The sequence below is a fragment of the Salvelinus alpinus genome, chromosome 6 (assembly GCF_045679555.1).
Source record: "Salvelinus alpinus chromosome 6, SLU_Salpinus.1, whole genome shotgun sequence".
Lineage (NCBI taxonomy): Eukaryota > Metazoa > Chordata > Actinopteri > Salmoniformes > Salmonidae > Salvelinus > Salvelinus alpinus.
This window is the reverse complement of record NC_092091.1, coordinates 88712873-88736825: the sequence shown is the minus strand read 5'-3', so window position 1 is coordinate 88736825 and position 23953 is coordinate 88712873. Positions and strand designations below refer to the sequence as shown.

General features: G+C 43.3%; 1 protein-coding gene across 10 annotated transcripts in view; it reads left to right on the top strand.

Annotated features, from left to right (window-relative positions):
* Positions 1 to 12228, top strand: part of kdm4c (lysine (K)-specific demethylase 4C) — a 79863-nt gene extending 67635 nt beyond the window's left edge. For 9 of the 10 annotated variants that reach the window (XM_071408278.1, XM_071408271.1, XM_071408277.1 and 6 more), the window contains 2 exons: positions 3675 to 3767; positions 11096 to 12228. In XM_071408278.1, the coding sequence (XP_071264379.1) occupies positions 3675 to 3767; positions 11096 to 11263 (261 nt within the window). In that variant the 3' untranslated portion in view covers positions 11264 to 12228. The remainder of the gene's footprint in view (positions 1 to 3674; positions 3768 to 11095) is intronic. The other variant, XM_071408273.1, reaches the window with a different exon arrangement.
* The last annotated feature ends 11725 nt before the right edge of the window (positions 12229 to 23953 follow it).

Genomic DNA, 23953 nt, shown 5'->3' with positions numbered 1-23953 from the left:
TGCAGCCATTACATAAAGGTGATAGTCCAGAACCAAGAACCAAGACAGGACACACTGCAGCCGTTACATAAAGGTGTTAGTCCAGAACCAAGACAGGACACACTGCAGACGTTACATAAAGGTGTTAGTCCAGAACCAAGACAGGACACAGGGCAGCCATTACATGAAGGTGTTAGTCCAGAACCAAGACAGGACACACTGCAGCCATTACATAAAGGTGTTAGTCCAGAACCAAGAACCAAGACAGGACACACTGCAGCCGTTACATAAAGGTGTTAGTCCAGAACCAAGACAGGACACACTGCAGCCGTTACATAAAGGTGTTAGTCCAGAACCAAGACAGGACACACTGCAGCCATTACATAAAGGTGATAGTCCAGAACCAAGACAGGACACACTGCAGCCGTTACATAAAGGTGTTAGTCCAGAACCAAGACAGGACACACTGCAGCCGTTACATAAAGGTGTTAGTCCAGAACCAAGACAGGACACACTGCAGCCATTACATAAAGGTGTTAGTCCAGAACCAAGACAGGACACACTGCAACCATTACATAAAGGTGTTAGTCCAGAACCAAGACAGGACACACTGCAGACGTTACATAAAGGTGTTAGACCAGAACCAAGACAGGACACACTGCAGCCATTACATAAAGGTGTTAGACCAGAACCAAGACAGGACACACTGCAGCCATTACATAAAGGTGTTAGTCCAGAACCAAGACAGGACACACTGCAGCCATTACATAAAGGTGTTAGTCCAGAACCAAGACAGGACACACTGCAGCCGTTACATAAAGGTGTTAGACCAGAACCAAGACAGGACACACTGCAGCCGTTACATAAAGGTGATAGTCCAGAACCAAGACAGGACACAGGGCAGTAAACTGAACTCACTCAACTTTGGAATCTTTAGTACCCTAAACTCGATGACTTTGACCAGTCTGTAAGTTCTATGTAGAGAGAGAGAGAGAGCAATGAGGGAGGGAGAGACTGGCAAAGAGAGGGGGAGGCTTGAGAAAACAGATGGGGAGAGAGAGAGCGTGAGAGACGATGAAGAAGAGGAGACTGAGGTGGTGATGACCTGCATTATTTAAACATGCTGAAATATTCACCAAGTCAAGATGGTGAAGCAGCCACTTTAAGTCTCCAGTTGAGTTTGTTCTCTCTCTGTGGGAACGGGTGTTATGTTGCACAACAGCCTCTGACGCATGGGGGCTGCTCTGTGACGACAGTTACCGTAGGTGGACGACGGTTTAGAGAAGTGTTAACAGGGAAAAACCTTGCTCCACACGTTGAGGCGGAGAGGGGTAGGGTAAAGGCGGAGAGGGGTAGGGTAAAGGCGGAGAGGGGTAGGGTAGAGGCGGAGAGGGGTAGGGTAGAGGCGGAGAGGGGTAGGGTAGAGGCGGAGAGGGGTGGGGTAGAGGCGGAGAGGGGTGGGGGAGATACGGAGATGGGTGGAGTAGAGGCGGAGAGGGGTGGGGTAGAGGCGGGGAGGGGCGGGGTTGAGGGAGAGAGGGGCGGGGTTGAGGCGGAGGGAGAGGGGCGGGGTTGAGGCGGAGGGAGAGGGGCGGGTTGAGGCGGAGGGGCGGAGAGGGGCGGGTTGAGGCGGAGAGGGGTGGGGTTGAGGCGGAGAGGGGTGGGGTTGAGGGAGAGAGGGGTGGGGTTGAGGCGGAGAGGGGTGGGGTTGAGGCGGAGAGGGGTGGGGTTGAGGCGGAGAGGGGTGGGGTGGGGTTGAGGCGGAGAGGGGCGGGTTGAGGCGGAGAGGGGCAGGTTGAGGCGGAGAGGGGTAGGGTTAAGGTGGAGAGGGGTAGGGTTAAGGTGGGTTAAGGTGGAGAGGGGTAGGGTTAGGGTTAAGGCGGAGAGGGGTAGGGTAGAGGGGTAGGGTAGAGGCGGAGAGGGGTAGGGTAGAGGCGGAGAGGGGTAGGGTAGAGGCGGAGAGGGGTAGGGTAGAGGCGGAGAGGGGTAGGGTTGAGGCGTAGGGTTGAGGCGGAGAGGGGTGGGGTTGAGGGAGAGAGGGGCGGGTTGAGGGGGAGAGGGGTGGGGTTGAGGCGGAGAGGGGTGGGGTTGAGGCGGAGAGGGGTGGGGTGGGGTTGAGGCGGAGAGGGGCGGGTTGAGGCGGAGAGGGGCAGGTTGAGGCGGAGAGGGGTAGGGTTAAGGCGGAGAGGGGTAGGGTTAAGGTGGGTTAAGGTGGAGAGGGGTAGGGTTAGGGTTAAGGCGGGGTAGGGTAGAGGCGGAGAGGGGTAGGGTTGAGGCGGAGAGGGGCGGGTTGAGGCGGAGAGGGGCGGGTTGAGGCGGAGAGGGGCAGGTTGAGGCGGAGAGGGGTAGGGTTAAGGTGGAGAGGGGTAGGGTTAAGGTGGGTTAAGGTGGAGAGGGGTAGGGTTAGGGTTAAGGCGGAGAGGGGTAGGGTAGAGGGGTAGGGTAGAGGCGGAGAGGGGTAGGGTAGAGGCGGAGAGGGGTAGGGTAGAGGCGGAGAGGGGTAGGGTAGAGGCGGAGAGGGGTAGGGTAGAGGCGGAGAGGGGTAGGGTGGAGGCGGAGAGGGGTAGGGTAGAGGCGGAGAGGGGTAGGGTAGAGGCGGAGAGGGGTAGGGTTGAGGCGTAGGGTTGAGGCGGAGAGGGGTAGGGTTGAGGCGGAGAGGGGTGGGTTAAGGGTGGAGAGGGGTAGGTTAAGGTAGGCCTAAACCGCTCTCTGATGCAGGTACTGTTCAGTGTTGCCAGATGGGAGGTTTTATAATGTGGAAATGGTCACTTTAATAACTGTGATATGTAGATGGAGGTTTAATAATGTTTAACTTTGATAGGTAGATGGAGGTTTAATAATGTTTAATAACTGTGATTGGTAGATGGATAGACAGGAGGTTTAATAACTGATAGGTAGATGGATAGACAGGAGGTTTAATAACTGATAGGTAGATGGATAGACAGGAGGTTTAATAACTGATAGGTAGATGGATAGACAGGAGGTTTAATAACTGATAGGTAGATGGAGGTTTAATAATGTTTAACTTTGATAGGTAGATGGAGGTTTAATAATGTTTAATATCTTTGATAGGGAGATGGATAGACAGGAGGTTTAATAGCTTTGATAGGTAGATGGATAGACAGGAGGTTTAATAACTTTGATAGGTAGATGGAGGTTTAATAACTGATAGGTAGATGGAGGTTTATTAATGTTTAATAACTGTGATAAGTAGCTGGATAGACAGGAGGTTTAATAATGTTTAACTTTGATAGGTAGATGGAGGTTTAATAATATTTAATATCTTTGATGGGGAGATGGATAGACAGGAGGTTTAATAGCTTTGATAGGTAGATGGATAGACAGGAGGTTTAATAGCTTTGATAGGTAGAGAGATGGATAGACAGGAGGTTTAATAGCTTTGATAGGGAGATGGATAGACAGGAGGTTTAATAGCTTTGATAGGGAGATGGATAGACAGGAGGTTTAATAGCTTTGATAGGTAGATGGATAGACAGGAGGTTTAATAACTTTGATAGTAACTTAACATAGTATTCAGTAGTGGTCAGATATTAAATAAACATTTCATCCAACCATGAGGAGGAGTGTGTAGGGCTAAATCACATTTATGGACAGAAATGGAATAAAACTGAATTATATCATATCGACAGAATAAATTGATGTGAATTAATAAGGTTGTGTGTGTGGTTTCCCAGGTGGAGTTTGAGGATGGTTCCCAGGTGGTAGCTAAGAGAGAGGACGTCTATACTCTGGATGAAGACCTTCCCAAAAAGGTGAAAGGGCGACTCGTAAGTACTGTACTCGCTAAACATCTACTGGCATGTCTGGCCCTGTATTGTTTATAGTGATATGATGCTATTATACATGACCAGAAGTATGTGGACAGCTGCTCATCTAACATCTCGTTCCAAAATCGTGGACATTAATATGGAGTTGGTGCCCCTTTGCTGCTATAACAGCCTCCACTCTTCTGGGAAGGCTTTCCACTGGATGTTGGAGCATTGCTGCAATAACAGCCTCCACTCTTCTGGGAAGGCTTTCCACTGGATGTTGGAACATTGCTGCTATAACAGCCTCCACTCTTCTGGGAAGGCTTTCCACTGGATGTTGGAACATTGCTGCTATAACAGCCTCCTCTCTTCTGGGAAGGCTTTCCACTAGATGTTGGAACATTGCTGCTATAACAGCCTCCACTCTTCTGGGAAGGCTTTCCACTAGATGTTGGAACATTGCTGCTATAACAGCCTCCACTCTTCTGGGAAGGCTTTCCACTGGATGTTGGAACATTGCTGCTATAACAGCCTCCACTCTTCTGGGAAGGCGTTCCACTGGATGTTGGAACATTGCTGCTATAACAGCCTCCACTCTTCTGGGAAGGCTTTCCACTAGATGTTGGAACATTACTGCGGGGACTTGCTTCCATTCAGTCACAAGAGCATTAGTGAGGTTGGGCGATTAGGCCTGGCTCGCAGTCGGCGTTCCAATTCATCCCAAAGGCATTCGATGGGGTTGAGGTCAGGGCTCCTTGCAGGCCAGTCAAGTTCTTCCACACCGATCTCAACAAACCATTTCTGGATGGACCTCGCTTTGTACACGGAGGCATTGTCATGCTGAAACAGGAAAGGGCATAACCCCGAACTGTTGCCACAAAGTTGGAAGCACAGAATCATCTAGAATGTCATTGTATGCTTTAGTGTTAAGATTTCCCTTCACTGGAGCTAAGGGGCCCGAACCATGAAAAACAGCCCCAGATCATTATTCCTCCTCCACCAAACTTTGCAGTTGGCACTATGCATTGGGGCAGGTATTGTTCTCCTGGCATCCGCCAAACCCAGATTCATCCGTTGGACTGCCAGATGGTGAAGCGTGATTCATCACTCCAGCGAACGTGTTTACACTGCTCCAGAGTCCAATGGCGGCGAGCTTTACACCACTCCAGCCGACGCTTGGCATTGTGCATGGTGATCTTAGGCTTGTGTGCAGCTGCTCATCCATGGAAACCCATAAACAACAGTTATTGTGCTGATGTTGCTTCCAGGGCCGGTTTGGAACTCGGTACTGAGTGTTGCAACCGAGGACAGACGATTTTTACGCGCTTCACCAACCTCGGCGGTCTCGTTCTGTGAGCTCGTGTGGCCTACCACTTCGCGGCTGAGCCGTTGTTGCTCGTAGACGTTTCCACTTCACAATAACAGCACTTACAGTTGACCGGGGCAGCTCTAGCAGGGCAGGAATCTGACAAACTGACTTGTTGGAAAGGTGGCATCCTATGACGGTGTCATGTTGAAAGTCACTGAGCTCTTCAAGTAAGGCCATTCTACTGCCAATGTTTGTCTATGTAGATTGTATGACTGTGTGCTTGATTTTATACATCTGTCAGGAAGGGGTGTGGCTGAAATAGAATCCACTAATTTGAAGGGGTGTCCACATACTTTTGTGTATATATAGTGTAAATAACGTAACGCCATGGCAACCATGGAAATATAATCTATAGAGTTGTCTAGGAGTCTCTAACCCTGGTAATATAATCTATAGAGTCTCTAACCCTGGTAATATAATCTATAGAGTCTCTAACCCTGGTAATATAATCTATAGAGTCTCTAACCCTGGTAATATAATCTATAGAGTCTCTAACCCTGGTAATATAATCTATAGAGTCTCTAACCCTGGTAATATAATCTATAGTCTCTAACCCTGGTAATATAATCTATAGAGTCTCTAACCCTGGTAATATAATCTATAGAGTCTCTAACCCTGGTAATATAATCTATAGAGTCTCTAACCCTGGTAATATAATCTATAGAGTCTCTAACCCTGGTAATATAATCTATAGAGTCTCTAACCCTGGTAATATAATCTATAGAGTCTCTAACCCTGGTAATATCATCTATAGAGTCTCTAACCCTGGTAATATCATCTATAGAGTCTCTAACCCTGGTAATATCATCTATAGAGTCTCTAACCCTGGTAATATAATCAATAGAGTCTCTAACCCTGGTAATATCATCTATAGAGTCTCTAACCCTGGTAATATCATCTATAGAGTCTCTAACCCTGGTAATATCATCTATAGAGTCTCTAACCCTGGTAATATCATCTATAGAGTCTCTAACCCTGGTAATATCATCTATAGAGTCTCTAACCCTGGTAATATCATCTATAGAGTCTCTAACCCTGGTAATATCATCTATAGAGTCTCTAACCCTGGTAATATCATCTATAGAGTCTCTAACCCTGGTAATATCATCTATAGAGTCTCTAACCCTGGTAATATCATCTATAGAGTCTCTAACCCTGGTAATATCATCTATAGAGTCTCTAACCCTGGTAATATCATCTATAGAGTCTCTAACCCTGGTAATATCATCTATAGAGTCTCTAACCCTGGTAATATCATCTATAGAGTCTCTAACCCTGGTAATATCATCTATAGAGTCTCTAACCCTGGTAATATCATCTATAGAGTCTCTAACCCTGGTAATATCATCTATAGAGTCTCTAACCCTGGTAATATCATCTATAGAGTCTCTAACCCTGGTAATATAATCAATAGAGTCTCTAACCCTGGTAATATCATCTATAGAGTCTCTAACCCTGGTAATATCATCTATAGAGTCTCTAACCCTGGTAATATCATCTATAGAGTCTCTAACCCTGGTAATATCATCTATAGAGTCTCTAACCCTGGTAATATCATCTATAGAGTCTCTAACCCTGGTAATATCATCTATAGAGTCTCTAACCCTGGTAATATCATCTATAGAGATGTCTAGGAGTCTCTAACCCTGGTAATATAATCTATAGTCTCTAACCCTGGTAATATAATATATAGAGTCTCTAGGAGTCTCTAACCCTGGTAATATAATCTATAGAGTCTCTAACCCTGATAATATAATCTATAGAGTCTCTAACCCTGGTAATATAATCTATAGAGTCTCTAACCCTGGTAATATAATCTATAGAGTCTCTAACCCTGGTAATATAATCTATAGAGATGTCTAGGAGTCTCTAACCCTGGTAATATAATATATAGAGTCTCTAACCCTGGTAATATAATCTATAGAGTCTCTAACCCTGGTAATATAATCTATAGAGTCTCTAACCCTGGTAATATAATCTATAGAGTCTCTAACCCTGGTAATATAATCTATAGAGTCTCTAACCCTGGTAATATAATCTATAGAGTCTCTAACCCTGGTAATATAATCTATAGAGTCTCTAACCCTGGTAATATAATCTATAGAGTCTCTAACCCTGGTAATATAATCTATAGAGTCTCTAACCCTGGTAATATAATCTATAGAGTCTCTAACCCTGGTAATATCATCTATAGAGTCTCTAACCCTGGTAATATCATCTATAGAGTTGTCTAGGAGTCTCTAACCCTGGTAATATCATCTATAGAGTTGTCTAGGAGTCTCTAGCCCTGGTAATATCATCTATAGAGTCTCTAACCCTGGTAATATAATCTATAGAGTCTCTAACCCTGGTAATATAATCTATAGAGTCTCTAGCCCTGGTAATATAATCTATAGAGATGTCTAGGAGTCTCTAACCCTGGTAATATAATCTATAGTCTCTAACCCTGGTAATATAATCTATAGTCTCTAACCCTGGTAATATAATCTATAGAGTCTCTAACCCTGGTAATATAATCTATAGAGTCTCTAACCCTGGTAATATAATCTATAGAGTCTCTAACCCTGGTAATATAATCTATAGAGTCTCTAACCCTGGTAATATAATCTATAGAGTCTCTAACCCTGGTAATATAATCTATAGAGTCTCTAACCCTGGTAATATAATCTATAGAGTCTCTAACCCTGGTAATATCATCTATAGAGTCTCTAACCCTGGTAATATCATCTATAGAGTCTCTAACCCTGGTAATATCATCTATAGAGTCTCTAACCCTGGTAATATCATCTATAGAGTCTCTAACCCTGGTAATATAATATATAGAGTCTCTAACCCTGGTAATATAATCTATAGAGTTGTCTAGGAGTCTCTAGCCCTGGTAATATAATCTATAGAGTTGTCTAGGAGTCTCTAACCCTGGTAATATAATCTATAGAGTCTCTAACCCTGGTAATATAATCTATAGAGTCTCTAACCCTGGTAATATAATCTATAGAGTTGTCTAGGAGTCTCTAACCCTGGTAATATAATCTATAGAGTTGTCTAGGAGTCTCTAACCCTGGTAATATCATCTATAGAGTTGTTTAGGAGTCTCTAACCCTGGTAATATCATCTATAGAGTTGTCTAGGACTCTCTAACCCTGGTAATATCATCTATAGAGTCTCTAACCCTGGTAATATAATCTATAGTCTCTAACCCTGGTAATATAATCTATAGTCTCTAACCCTGGTAATATAATCTATAGAGTCTCTAACCCTGGTAATATAATCTATAGAGTCTCTAACCCTGGTAATATAATCTATAGAGTCTCTAACCCTGGTAATATAATCTATAGAGTCTCTAACCCTGGTAATATAATCTATAGAGTCTCTAACCCTGGTAATATAATCTATAGAGTCTCTAACCCTGGTAATATAATCTATAGAGTCTCTAACCCTGGTAATAATCTATAGAGTCTCTAACCCTGGTAATATCATCTATAGAGTCTCTAACCCTGGTAATATCATCTATAGAGTCTCTAACCCTGGTAATATAATCTATAGAGTCTCTAACCCTGGTAATATAATCTATAGAGTCTCTAACCCTGGTAATATAATCTATAGAGTCTCTAACCCTGGTAATATAATATATAGAGTCTCTAACCCTGGTAATATAATATATAGAGTCTCTAACCCTGGTAATATAATCTATAGAGTTGTCTAGGAGTCTCTAGCCCTGGTAATATAATCTATAGAGTCTCTAACCCTGGTAATATAATCTATAGAGTCTCTAACCCTGGTAATATAATCTATAGAGTTGTCTAGGAGTCTCTAGCCCTGGTAATATAATCTATAGAGTCTCTAACCCTGGTAATATAATCTATAGAGTCTCTAACCCTGGTAATATAATCTATAGAGTCTCTAACCCTGGTAATATAATCTATAGAGTCTCTAACCCTGGTAATATAATCTATAGAGTTGTCTAGGAGTCTCTAACCCTGGTAATATAATCTATAGAGTCTCTAACCCTGGTAATATAATCTATAGAGTCTCTAGCCCTGGTAATATAATCTATAGAGTTGTCTAGGAGTCTCTAACCCTGGTAATATAATCAATAGAGTCTCTAACCCTGGTAATATCATCTATAGAGTCTCTAACCCTGGTAATATCATCTATAGAGTCTCTAACCCTGGTAATATCATCTATAGAGTCTCTAACCCTGGTAATATCATCTATAGAGTCTCTAACCCTGGTAATATCATCTATAGAGTCTCTAACCCTGGTAATATCATCTATAGAGTCTCTAACCCTGGTAATATAATCAATAGAGTCTCTAACCCTGGTAATATAATCTATAGAGTCTCTAACCCTGGTAATATAATCTATAGAGTCTCTAACCCTGGCAATTTGACTGGTACAACATTAGATATCCATGATGGCAGCATTGTAGAAAATAGATATATACTATACTAGACTGACTATATGTACTCTGATCTATATACTATACTACTATACTAGACTGACTGTATATACTATACTACTATACTAGACTGACTGAATGGACTCTGATCTATATACTACTATACTAGACTGACTGTATATACTACTAGACTGACTGTATATACTATACTACTATACTAGACTGACTATGGACTCTGATCTATATACTATACTACTAGACTGACTGTATGTGCTATACTACTATACTACTAGACTGACTATATGTACTCTGATCTATATACTACTAGACTAGACTGACTGTATATACTATACTACTAGACTAGACTGACTGTATATACTATACTACTATACTAGACTGCCTGTATATACTATACTAGACTGACTATGGACTCTGATCTATATACTATACTACTATACTAGACTGACTGTATATACTATACTACTATACTACTAGACTGACTGTATGGACTCTGATCTATATACTATACTACTATACTGACTGTATATACTATACTACTATACTAGACTGACTGTATATACTATACTAGACTGACTGTATATACTACTATACTAGACTGACTGTATATACTATACTACTAGACTAGACTGACTGTATATACTATACTACTATACTAGACTGCCTGTATATACTATACTACTATACTAGACTGACTGTATATACTACTATACTAGACTGACTATGTACTCTGCTGTATATACTATACTACTATACTATATTGACTGTATATACTATACTACTATGCTAGACTGACTGTATGGACTCTGCTGTATGTACTATACTACCTTACTAGATTGACTGTATATACTATACTACTAGACTGACTGCATATACTATACTACTATACTAGACTGACTGTATATACTATACTAGACTGACTGTATATACTATACTACTATACTAGACTGACTGCATATACTATACTAGACTGACTGCATATACTACATGTACTATTATACTAGACTGACTGTATATACTACTATACTAGACTGACTGTATATACTATACTACTATACTAGACTGACTGTATGGACTCTGCTGTATGTACCACACTTGTATCTTTATCTCCTTCTCTCCTCTCTCTCCTTCTCTCCTCCCTCCCCTCTCTCTCCTTCTCTCCTCTCTCTCCTTCTCCCCTCTCTCTCCTTCTCCCCTCTCTCTCCTTCCTCTCCTCCCTCCCCTCTCTCTCCTTCCTCTCCTCCCTCCCCTCTCTCTCCTCTCTCTCCTTCTCTCCTCCCTCTCCTTCTCTCCTCCCTCTCCTTCTCTCCTCCCTCTCCTTCTCTCCTCCCTCTCCTTCTCTCCTCCCTCCCCTCTCTCTCCTCTCTCCTCCCTCCCCTCTCTCTCCTTCTCCCCTCTCTCTCCTTCCTCTCCTCCCTCCCCTCTCTCTCCTTCCTCTCCTCCCTCCCCTCTCTCTCCTCCTTCTCTCCTCTCTCTCCTTCTCTCCTCCCTCTCCTTCCTCTCTTCCCTCTCCTCTCTCCTCCCTCTCCTTCTCTCTCCTTCTCTCTCTCCTCTCTCCAGTCGACGGCATCCAGCATGCGTTTCCAGGACGCCTTCTTCACCACCCAGGGAGAGAGGAAGAGACAGAGAACGCCCAACTCCCGTTTCCAGAAAGACTATGTGGCCCTCCCAGGCCTCCTTACCGCCTGCAAGAGCACATGGGAGCCCCGCAGCCCTAAAGGAAAATGATAGAGGGGTGGATGAAGTGATGACAAATGAATGCACTGATGTATGTGTGTGTGAGTGTAGCTGTGGGATGTACAGGTGTGTGTGTGTGTGTGTCGGGGGGTAGGAAAGAGGGCTGGGCAGAGGACCATTTTGATTGGACTGTATTGTCCTGAAGAAGGGTTATCATGCGTTGTGGTGGTTACCCAGTGCTTTCTCATAAGTCAGGGAATTCAAAACAAAACAAAAAACGATTTGTCACCTGATTTGCGTTTAAAAAAAGAATAAAAAGACAAAAACACATGTTTTTCTTTGTATATTACAAAAACAAACGGAGCTTTTTTTCTAAACAAGCCCTACAACACAGTAGCGTTTTGGAATCTGCTGTATCTACCTGAGGATTATTTTGAATATGAATGCATCCCCAGTCCCAACCTGTGCCCCAAATGGCACCCTATTCCCTAGATACTGCACTACTTTAGACCAGGGCCCTGGTTAAAAGTAGTGCACTTCTATAAGGGAATAGGGTGCCAGTGTTTTCCCTCTCCGCATGTTAGCTGTCGTCTACTGCTTCTCCTCGGCCGCGTCTCCATACTCTCAAAGCAGCTTCCTCTCCTCGTTTCCTTGTATAGTCGTCTCCTTTCCTTTATCCTCCATTCACACTGACCTGAAAGGACTGGAAAGGTGAAGGCGAACACACACGAAAGACATCGGCCATTTTTGATATTTGCTTTAATTTGTCTGGGTCAGTGCCAGATCAGTGCGGATTAAGTAAAGGAGTTGAGGAAAGGAGACGAGAAGAGGAAGCAACTAGATAATTGAGTTCTCTGTCCTCTTAACATGTGAAACAGAGTTGCTACTGTCGCTGTGTTGAATAAAAACACGATCATCTAATTATTTAATTTAATATTTTTATTTATTTTTGGGGCTTGCTTTTAAAAAAGTATTGCTAACTGCTGTAAGGAAAACAATAAAAAAACTTCCATGTCCTGCTTTGTTTGTTTTGATTTGACAAGGCAGGAGTGAGCGTGATGTTGTATAGGTAGAATGAATGATTTGACGAGGCAGGAGTGAGCGTGTTGTTGAATGAATGATTTGACGAGGCAGGAGTGAGTGTGATGTTGTATAGGTAGAATGAATGATTTGACGAGGCAGGAGTGAGCGTGATGTTGTATAGGTAGAATGAATGATTTGACGAGGCAGTAGTGAGCGTGTTGTTGAATGAATGATTTGACGAGGCAGTAGTGAGCGTGTTGTTGAATGAATGATTTGACGAGGCAGGAGTGAGCGTGATGTTGAATGAATGATTTGACGAGGCAGGAGTGAGCGTGTTGTTGAATGAATGATTTGACGAGGCAGTAGTGAGCGTGTTGTTGAATGAATGATTTGACGAGGCAGGAGTGAGCGTGTTGTTGAATGAATGATTTGACGAGGCAGGAGTGAGCGTGATGTATAGGTATAATGAATGATTGGACGAGGCAGGAATGAGCGTGATGTAAAGGTAGTTAAAGGCCCGTGTTATGATACTGAAGGTTTGTTTACGCTAGATGGCGCCGGGGACAACAGTTATTGAAAACGAGGCAGCAGCCTAACCCTAATTTTAGCCTAACCCGTTTTCTAACCTTAACCTCATTCTCCTAACCTGTTATGTAAACAAACCATTAGTATCGCGCTTTGTCGGCTACACACAATTTAAAGGTAATTTCCAATTGAGTCGACATACAGTATGCAGTGCGGTCGTATTGAATCCGGACTAAATTAGACGGACGTGAAAATAATTGCACACAATGAATCATTGGCACCTGGCGGTTTCTGTGCCTGATAACTTAAACCCGCAGTAGCTAATTTGTCTCACTTTGACCTGCTGACCAGCAGAGGGCATGATCTTGACCTGCAACCATGCTATGGAGTTTAGATGGGGAAGCTCCTGAGCCTTGACTGGGGTTAGAACCTACAACCATGCTGCAGAGCCTTGACTGGGGTTAGAACCTCCAACCGTGCTCCAGAGCCTTGACTGGGGTTAGAACCTACAACCATGCTGCAGAGCCTTGACTGGGGTTAGAACCTCCAACCGTGCTCCAGAGAGCCTTGACTGGGGTTAGAACCTACAACCATGCTCCAGAGCCTTGACTGGGGTTAGAACCTCCAACCGTGCTCCAGAGCCTTGACTGGGGTTAGAACCTCCAACCGCGCTCCAGAGCTTTGACTGGGGTTAGAACCTCCAACCGCGCTCCAGAGCCTTGACTGGGGTTAGAACCTCCAACCGCGCTCCAGAGCTTTGACTGGGGTTAGAACCTCCAACCGCGCTGCAGAGAGCCTTGACTGGGGTTAGAACCTCCAACTGCGCTGCAGAGAGCCTTGACTGGGGTTAGAACCTCCAACCGCGCTGCAGAGAGCCTTGACTGGGGTTAGAACTTCCAACCGCGCTGCAGAGAGCCTTGACTGGGGTTAGAACTTCCAACCGCGCTGCAGAGCCTTGCTCAGGGTTGGAGCCTACAACTCCTTTCTTATGGAGCACTCCCAGACAGAGATTGCTGAGTCCTGAGGCTGTCACTCACTCTCAAGCTAGGTTCAAGTCTTGAGCTTGTCTTTTTTGGTCCCTCCCCATTTCTTCTGCTCTGCAGCAGAGTTCTACGTGTGACAGCCAATCCCAGCAGCCTTGGCTGGCTCTGCAGCAGAGTCCTACGTGTGACAGCCAATCCCAGCAGCCTTGGCTGGCTCTGCAGCAGAGTCCTATGTGTGACAGCCAATCCCAGCAGCCTTGGCTGGCTCTGCAGCAGAGTCCTATGTGTGAAGACAACCCATGATAGAGAGACAGAACTGGGTTCAAACCTACATCCCTTTGCTTTGGTTGATGAGATCCTTACGCCAGAGCCATAGACTTCTTCACTCTCATTACACTTCCTTTTGTAATTTTTTGACATCGACGTTCACAGAAAAGTCTACTAAAGCAGAAGAGATGGGGTTTTGAACTCATAACCTCTTGGATGGAAGGCAACTTCTCAACCTGGATGTCACCCCCCATAGAATTAGGAATTACAATACTAGAATGGACATGAACCTTCTTATGATGGGATAAAGGGGCAGCCATGTTGGTCAGGGTCAACCATGCTTTGCCAGTGCTGTTTATAAAGACATGGTGTAAAATAATGAAGTTGAAGGATTTATCTACACTATATTTCTTAGCTAGCGAGCCAGACAGTTTAAGAGGAATGATTCTATACATTTTTCAAATTAACTGCCAATATGCCAACATTCCATTCAAACGATGCGGTCAATTCACAGCCAAACACTGGGGTGAAATCAGTTGATATGACTTAGACAAGTTGTAAATGCAACAGGGACTGATTGTATCATAATAGCACACTAGGCTTTCCAGTCAAACATTTGAACATTTATGGTCTGTTTACATATTTTAGAGTCTATACAGAAAATGTATATAAAACCCTTATAAACTGTATTTACGATTTATATGACTATTTTAGGTTGACAATTTTATATTATTTAAGAAAAAGAATAACTCATGATCTACATCAATCCTTTAGATGGACCACAACAAATATCAAATACTTACAATGTTTAATAAGTGACAACCACGGTTGCCTAGGTTACTTTCTAAATGTAATCCGTTACTAGTTACCTGTCCAAAATTGTAATCAGTAACGTAACTTTTGGATTACTCCAACTCAGTAACGTAATCTGATTACATTCAGTTACTTTTAGATTACTTTTCCCTTAAGAGGCATTAGAAGAAGATAAAAATGTATGTTACCAATTGAACGACGTCGATTGCAGGATAAATCAAGGTTAAAGTTTACATAGCGTTATATTTTACTTTATGGGTTGGTTATGTAGCTTCTTCTAACTAACCCATCGCTTTCTACTACCTATAATAATACTATTAAATGATATCTTTACATTAAAAACCAAAGTCTATCAGAATTACAGTCGATCCAATACATGTTATACCCCTCGATCTTCAAGAACAGGACTTTGACATATGGAAGTAAATTGTTTTACCTGAGCATGACCCCAAAACGAAGGACTTATTAGCCAGCCCTACTTTGTTGTTTATGATATTTATTGTCATGGAGAACTGATTGGCCTGGAGAAGCTGAGGGATGGGCCTGGAGAAATGTAACCAGGACTGACCATCCATGATATCAAAAGTATTGTTTTAACAATGTTATGAGGCAATACAGTGTTTGTTTACATTTACAATGTTAACAGACATTGGAGAAAAAACAAGCTTATGTTTTGGGTTATAATTCACTGTATCACAATTCCAGTGGGTCAGAAGTTTACATACACTAAGTTGACTGTGCCTTTAAACAGCTTGGAAAATTCCATGATGATGTTATGGCTTTAGAAGCTTCTGATAGGCTAATTGACATCATTTGAGTCAATTGGAGGTGTACCTGTGGATGTATTTCAAGGCTTACCTTCAAACTCAGTGCCTCTTTGCTTGACATCATGGGAAAATCAAAAGAAATCAGCCAAGACCTCAGAAAGAGAATTGTAGACCTCCACAAGTCTGGTTCATCCTTGGGAGCAATTTCCAAACGCCTGAAGGTACCACGTTCATCTGTACAAACAATAGTACTCAAGTATAAACACCACGCAGCCGTCATACCGCTCAGGAAGGAGACGCGTTCTGTCTCCTAGAGATGGACGTACTTCGGTGCAAATCAATCCCAGAACAACAGCAAAGAACCTTGTGAAGATTCTGGAGGAAACAGGTACAAAAGTATCTATATCCACAGTAAAACGAGTCCTATATCGACATAACCTGAAAGGCCGCTCAGCAAGGAAGAAGCCACTGCTCCAAAACCCCCATAAGAAAGCCAGACTACGGTTTGCAACTGCACATGGGGACAAAGATAGTGCTTTTTGGAGTAATGTTCTCTGGTCTCTGAAGAAAACCATCCCAACCGTGAAGCACGGTGGTGGCAGCATTATGTTGTGGGGGTGCTTTGCTGCAGGAGGGACTGGTGCACTTCACAAAATAGATGGCATCATGAGGATGGAAAATTATGTCAATATATTGAAGAAACATCTCAAGACATCAGTCAGGAAGTTAAAGCTTGGTCGCAAATGGGTTTTCCAAATGGACAATGACCCCAAGCATACTTCCAATGTTGTGGCAAAATGGCTTAAGGACAACAAAGTCAAGGTATTGGAGTGGCCATCACAAAACCCTGACCTCAATCACATAGAAAATGTGTGGACAGAACTGAAAAAGCGTGTGCGAGCAAGGAGGCCTACAAACCTGACTCAGTTACACCAACTCTGTCAGGAGGAATGGGCCACAATTAACCCAACTCATGGCTATATTTATACTTCACATTCTTAAAATAAAGTGGTGATCCTAACTGACCTAAAACAGGGAGTTTTTACTAAGATTACATGTCAGGAATTGTGAAAAACTGAGTTTAAATGTATTTGGCTGAGGTGTATGTAAACTTCCGAATTCAACTGTATATATATATATATTTATATATAATATCATTTATAAATCCAAAAATGCATGTAACAACTACATAGTACCCTTTTAAGTAAATCAAAAGTGTGAGATTGAGCAATAAAAGCCCCCATTTTTATTCCATAGGCTGGGATCCGCACTATGCAGCTGTTATTCTATAGGCTGGGATCCTCACTATGCAGCTGTTATTCCATAGGCTGGGATCCTCACTATGCAGCTGTTATTCTATAGGCTGGGATCCTCACTATGCAGCTGTTATTCTATAGGCTGGGATCCTCACTATGCAGCTGTTATTCTATAGGCTGGGATCCTCACTATGCAGCTGTTATTCTATAGGCTGGGATCCTCACTATGCAGCTGTTATTCTATAGGCTGGGATCCGCACTATGCAGCTGTTATTCTATAGGCTGGGATCCGCACTATGCAGCTGTTATTCTATAGGCTGGGATCCTCACTATGCAGCTGTTATTCTATAGGCTGGGATCCTCACTATGCAGCTGTTATTCTATAGGCTGGGATCCACACTATGCAGCTGTTATTCTATAGGCTGGGATCCACACTATGCAGCTGTTATTCTATAGGCTGGGATCCACACTATGCAGCTGTTATTCTATAGGCTGGGATCCACACTATGCAGCTGTTATTCTATAGGCTGGGATCCACACTATGCAGCTGTTATTCTATAGGCTGGGATCCACACTATGCAGCTGTTATTCTATAGGCTGGGATCCACACTATGCAGCTGTTATTCCATAGGCTGGGATCCACACTATGCAGCTGTTATTCTATAGGCTGGGATCCACACTATGCAGCTGTTATTCTATAGGCTGGGATCCTCACTATGCAGCTGTTATTCTATAGGCTGGGATCCTCACTATGCAGCTGTTATTCCATAGGCTGGGATCCTCACTATGCAGCTGTTATTCTATAGGCTGGGATCCGCACTATGCAGCTGTTATTCTATAGGCTGGGATCCTCACTATGCAGCTGTTGTTCTATAGGCTGGGATCCACACTATGCAGCTGTTGTTCTATAGGCTGGGATCCTCACTATGCAGCTGTTATTCCATAGGCTGGGATCCGCACTATGCAGCTGTTATTCTATAGGCTGGGATCCGCACTATGCAGCTGTTATTCTATAGGCTGGGATCCTCACTATGCAGCTGTTATTCTATAGGCTGGGATCCTCACTATGCAGCTGTTGTTCTATAGGCTGGGATCCTCACTATGCAGCTGTTATTCCATAGGCTGGGATCCGCACTATGCAGCTGTTATTCTATAGGCTGGGATCCGCACTATGCAGCTGTTATTCTATAGGCTGGGATCCTCACTATGCAGCTGTTATTCTATAGGCTGGGATCCTCACTATGCAGCTGTTGTTCTATAGGCTGGGATCCTCACTATGCAGCTGTTATTCTATAGGCTGGGATCCTCACTATGCAGCTGTTATTCTATAGGCTGGGATCCTCACTATGCAGCTGTTATTCCATAGGCTGGGATCCGCACTATGCAGCTGTTATTCTATAGGCTGGGATCCACACTATGCAGCTGTTATTCTATAGGCTGGGATCCGCACTATGCAGCTGTTGTTCTATAGGCTGGGATCCTCACTACGCAGCTGTTATTCTATAGGCTGGGATCCTCACTATGCAGCTGTTATTCTATAGGCTGGGATCCGCACTATGCAGCTGTTGTTCTATAGGCTGGGATCCTCACTACGCAGCTGTTATTCTATAGGCTGGGATCCTCACTATGCAGCTGTTATTCTATAGGCTGGGATCCGCACTATGCAGCTGTTATTCTATAGGCTGGGATCCGCACTATGCAGCTGTTGTTCTATAGGCTGGGATCCTCACTATGCAGCTGTTATTCTATAGGCTGGGATCCTCACTATGCAGCTGTTATTCTATAGGCTGGGATCCGCACTATGCAGCTGTTATTCTATAGGCTGGGATCCGCACTATGCAGCTGTTATTCTATAGGCTGGGATCCACACTATGCAGCTGTTATTCTATAGGCTGGGATCCTCACTATGCAGCTGTTATTCTATAGGCTGGGATCCGCACTATGCAGCTGTTATTCTATAGGCTGGGATCCACACTATGCAGCTGTTATTCTATAGGCTGGGATCCTCACTATGCACCTGTTATTCTATAGGCTGGGATCCGCACTACGCAGCTGTTATTCTATAGGCTGGGATCCACACTATGCAGCTGTTATTCTATAGGCTGGGATCCACACTATGCAGCTGTTATTCTATAGGCTGGGATCCTCACTATGCAGCTGTTATTCTATAGGCTGGGATCCTCACTATGCAGCTGTTATTCTATAGGCTGGGATCCACACTATGCAGCTGTTATTCTATAGGCTGGGATCCACACTATGCAGCTGTTATTCTATAGGCTGGGATCCACACTATGCAGCTGTTATTCTATAGGCTGGGATCCACACTATGCAGCTGTTATTCTATAGGCTGGGATCCGCACTACGCAGCTGTTATTCTATAGGCTGGGATCCACACTACGCAGCTGTTATTCTATAGGCTGGGATCCACACTATGCAGCTGTTATTCTATAGGCTGGGATCCTCACTATGCAGCTGTTATTCCATAGGCTGGGATCCTCACTATGCAGCTGTTGTTCTATAGGCTGGGATCCACACTATGCAGCTGTTATTCTATAGGCTGGGATCCACACTATGCAGCTGTTATTCTATAGGCTGGGATCCTCACTATGCAGCTGTTATTCCATAGGCTGGGATCCTCACTATGCAGCTGTTATTCTATAGGCTGGGATCCTCACTATGCAGCTGTTATTCTATAGGCTGGGATCCTCACTATGCAGCTGTTATTCTATAGGCTGGGATCCTCACTATGCAGCTGTTATTCTATAGGCTGGGATCCTCACTATGCAGCTGTTACTCTATAGGCTGGGATCCTCACTATGCAGCTGTTATTCTATAGGCTGGGATCCGCACTATGCAGCTGTTATTCTATAGGCTGGGATCCACACTGTGCAGCTGTTATTCTATAGGCTGGGATCCACACTGTGCAGCTGTTATTCTATAGGCTGGGATCCACACTATGCAGCTGTTGTTCCATAGGCTGGGATCCTCACTATGCAGCTGTTGTTCTATAGGCTGGGATCCTCACTATGCAGCTGTTATTCTATAGGCTGGGATCCACACTATGCAGCTGTTATTCTATAGGCTGGGATCCTCACTATGCAGCTGTTATTCTATAGGCTGGGATCCTCACTATGCAGCTGTTATTCTATAGGCTGGGATCCGCACTATGCAGCTGTTATTCTATAGGCTGGGATCCTCACTATGCAGCTGTTATTCTATAGGCTGGGATCCTCACTATGCAGCTGTTATTCTATAGGCTGGGATCCGCACTATGCAGCTGTTATTCTATAGGCTGGGATCCTCACTATGCAGCTGTTATTCTATAGGCTGGGATCCTCACTACGCAGCTGTTATTCTATAGGCTGGGATCCTCACTATGCAGCTGTTATTCTATAGGCTGGGATCCTCACTATGCAGCTGTTATTCTATAGGCTGGGATCCGCACTATGCAGCTGTTATTCTATAGGCTGGGATCCACACTATGCAGCTGTTATTCTATAGGCTGGGATCCGCACTATGCAGCTGTTATTCTATAGGCTGGGATCCGCACTATGCAGCTGTTATTCCATAGGCTGGGATCCGCACTATGCAGCTGTTATTCTATAGGCTGGGATCCTCACTATGCAGCTGTTATTCTATAGGCTGGGATCCGCACTACGCAGCTGTTATTCTATAGGCTGGGATCCACACTATGCAGCTGTTATTCTATAGGCTGGGATCCGCACTATGCAGCTGTTATTCTATAGGCTGGGATCCACACTATGCAGCTGTTATTCTATAGGCTGGGATCCACACTATGCAGCTGTTATTCTATAGGCTGGGATCCACACTATGCAGCTGTTATTCTATAGGCTGGGATCCGCACTATGCAGCTGTTATTCTATTGGCTGGGATCCACACTATGCAGCTGTTATTCTATAGGCTGGGATCCACACTATGCAGCTGTTATTCTATAGGCTGGGATCCTCACTATGCAGCTGTTATTCTATAGGCTGGCATCCGCACTATGCAGCTGTTATTCTATAGGCTGGGATCCACACTATGCAGCTGTTATTCTATAGGCTGGGATCCACACTATGCAGCTGTTATTCTATAGGCTGGGATCCGCACTATGCAGCTGTTATTCTATAGGCTGGGATCCTCACTATGCAGCTGTTATTCTATAGGCTGGGATCCTCACTATGCAGCTGTTATTCTATAGGCTGGGATCCGCACTATGCAGCTGTTATTCTATAGGCTGGGATCCACACTATGCAGCTGTTATTCTATAGGCTGGGATCCGCACTATGCAGCTGTTATTCCGTAGGCTGGGATCCGCACTATGCAGCTGTTATTCCATAGGATGGGATCCTCACTATGCAGCTGTTATTCCATAGGCTGGGATCCGCACTATGCAGCTGTTATTCCATAGGATGGGATCCTCACTATGCAGCTGTTGCAAGAGCGCATCAATGTCTGTCCACTGGTTTCAAAAACAATGATTGATAGGGAGTTTAAACTTCTTGAATTCAACCATTATTGGGTTCAAATACACATTGAGATTTGTGAACAGCCATCCACAACAACCACAATCCGTAAGGCGCAAATAGCTACATGAGAGAGCAGCAGTGTGATTCACATCAATGCGCTTTGTACATAACAATAATAAGTGATATCCGTATCGCCGTAGACTACGCCACTGCTGTCATCCTTACCTCCAAGCGTGTATTCACGTTGTATAATCTTTGGATGCCAACAGCAGTCACACCATTGGAAGATACAGCTTGGACTGTAGCCTACAAAAGCCTATTTCTGCTCTTTTCCAGCGATTGATCAAACACATTTGGTGTGTCATCATGACAGTCTCTGACTTGCGGTCAAACTCGCTCAAACTTAAATTTGCGCCTTTTTTTCCACTGAGAAAACAGAAGTGTCAACAACATTTTTTTCGCAAACATTCTGTCTGAATTTAAAAGTAATCCTCAAAGTGATCATCTAGTTTTGCAAATGTATCTGTAATCTGATTACAATATTTTTTGCTGGTAATGTAACGGATGTTTACATTACATGTAATCCGTTTCTCCCCAACCCTGGTGACAACCTATATATAAAGATAACTTTATCCCATTACTTAACAATATGAAAGCAGATCTGATTAAATGGAACAATCTTCCCATAAATCTTACACGTAGAAAAAACCTCTTCAGAATGGCATGGTTGCGAAAGTTTAAATAGTTTTCTCTCGGTAATACCAATTACCCCACCGAAGACATTCTTTAAAAAAAAGTATACTCCGTCATAAGACTTTATATGTCTTAATAAAACTCATAGAACAATAAGGTCATTTTTACATCTTCCTAAATCTGCGTGTCATTTTTAACCTTCCAGACTTATTGTATCAATTTGCCACCCAGGGCTTTCACGGTTAAATGCACTAAAGCGGAACAATAATCACATGTTGAAGATGCGCATACTCACCCTACAGAACGTTTCTGTTTTCAAAGGATACAATTTAGAACATTAACGTCATAGTTAAGAACACTACAACAATATGGGAGACAATGAAACATTCTACAAGAACCTCCCTAAAAACATCACCCTATTGAACAATCCTTGGATAGCTTTTCGGGAATTCACCGATACATTTGTCCTTAATACTACTGGCACAGAAACCGTAAATTACTTGGTAATAGGAAATACATGAATTTCCAAGACAGAATTAAAAAGCAATTTTGGACTGACCAATGGTAGTTATTTACTAATACATGCAATTTAAAAGTTTCATATCAAGAAATGTCGATTTGAAATATTTTGTAAGTCACAGCAATCTTGAGGGAATCCTATTTTATTAATAAAAGGATTATCATATGATAGGTAAGATATACAAAACCTTGCAGACAGCATATCCAACTGACAATCTCTTAGTAAAAAATATTAACTATTACAACCAAAACTTAAAAATAACTGATATTGGCACAAGGTGCAGGGAATGCTGGAACATAACTAGGGAAATTACAGTTAACGAAAATGTATGTTTAATCCAGTATAAACGAATGTATAGAATTTATTACATGAGACAAAATTACCAAATTCTACAGCACAACGGCAGAGTCATCTGTTAACGAACAACGACTCAATAATCCTGTCCTGTCATCTTTAATACAATGGAAAGGTCAAATGCTTCATTATGGTGCAGTTTGAGGCCATGTGGCTGAGTGATGCGGCGCTGGATATGTGGGTGACCAGGTGGGTCTGGGCAGGCAGGGGCGGACCTAGTGATTTGGAGGCCCCAGGCAAAGGCCAGTCTAAGGCCCCCCGCTCCTCTGCGTGCACATAAAAAGAAAAAAAGGGTTTATAATAAATATGTAATTTAACTGTAAAAATGTATTACCATTTCATGTGTCAACAACAACAAAAGCGTATGACATACCATATGCTGCCACGGCGGCAACATGCCATATTATTTTGGGATAGACAGCTTCAGATAGATGGGCTACACCTACATGTCCTCTGTCTCCATGACGATGGCAGTTTTCTCAGCAGCACTTGTCTTTTTTTTACTAAATAATAGTTAAATTAGGGATGGAGAGCCGGTGTAAATCAGTGATGCCTCCCAGATTAGTGTTGTAGGCGCAACAGTGCTTGTCAACCTTTAATAGGCAGGTCAGTTAAGAACAAATTCTTATTTACAATGATGGCCAGATTTCAGCCTGGATTCGAACCAGGGACTGTAGTGACACCTCTAGCACTGAGATGCAGTGCCTTAGACCACTTGCGCCACTCGGGAGCTCATGTTGACAAAAGTTGATTTTGCATATAGAGGACACTTCTGACAAAACTACAAGTTTCCTCCCGATTTTTCTTCCATTTTCTGCAATGTTGCAAACTAGCATACATAGGGAGGCGACATGATTCTGGAGGTGTGGCAATGCAAGACTACTACTAAGTTAATATATGGAATTCTTTCAATGCAAGGATCATTTTGCTATTTGATTTAGAATTTAAGGACACCTGTAGGTAACATTTTTGTTTTGTTTTAACTGAATACATTTAAATGTATTGAATAACAGATTCTTACATGGAAAAACAGATAGTCAAAATGTTTATCAAGAGGAAGTATGTTTTGAA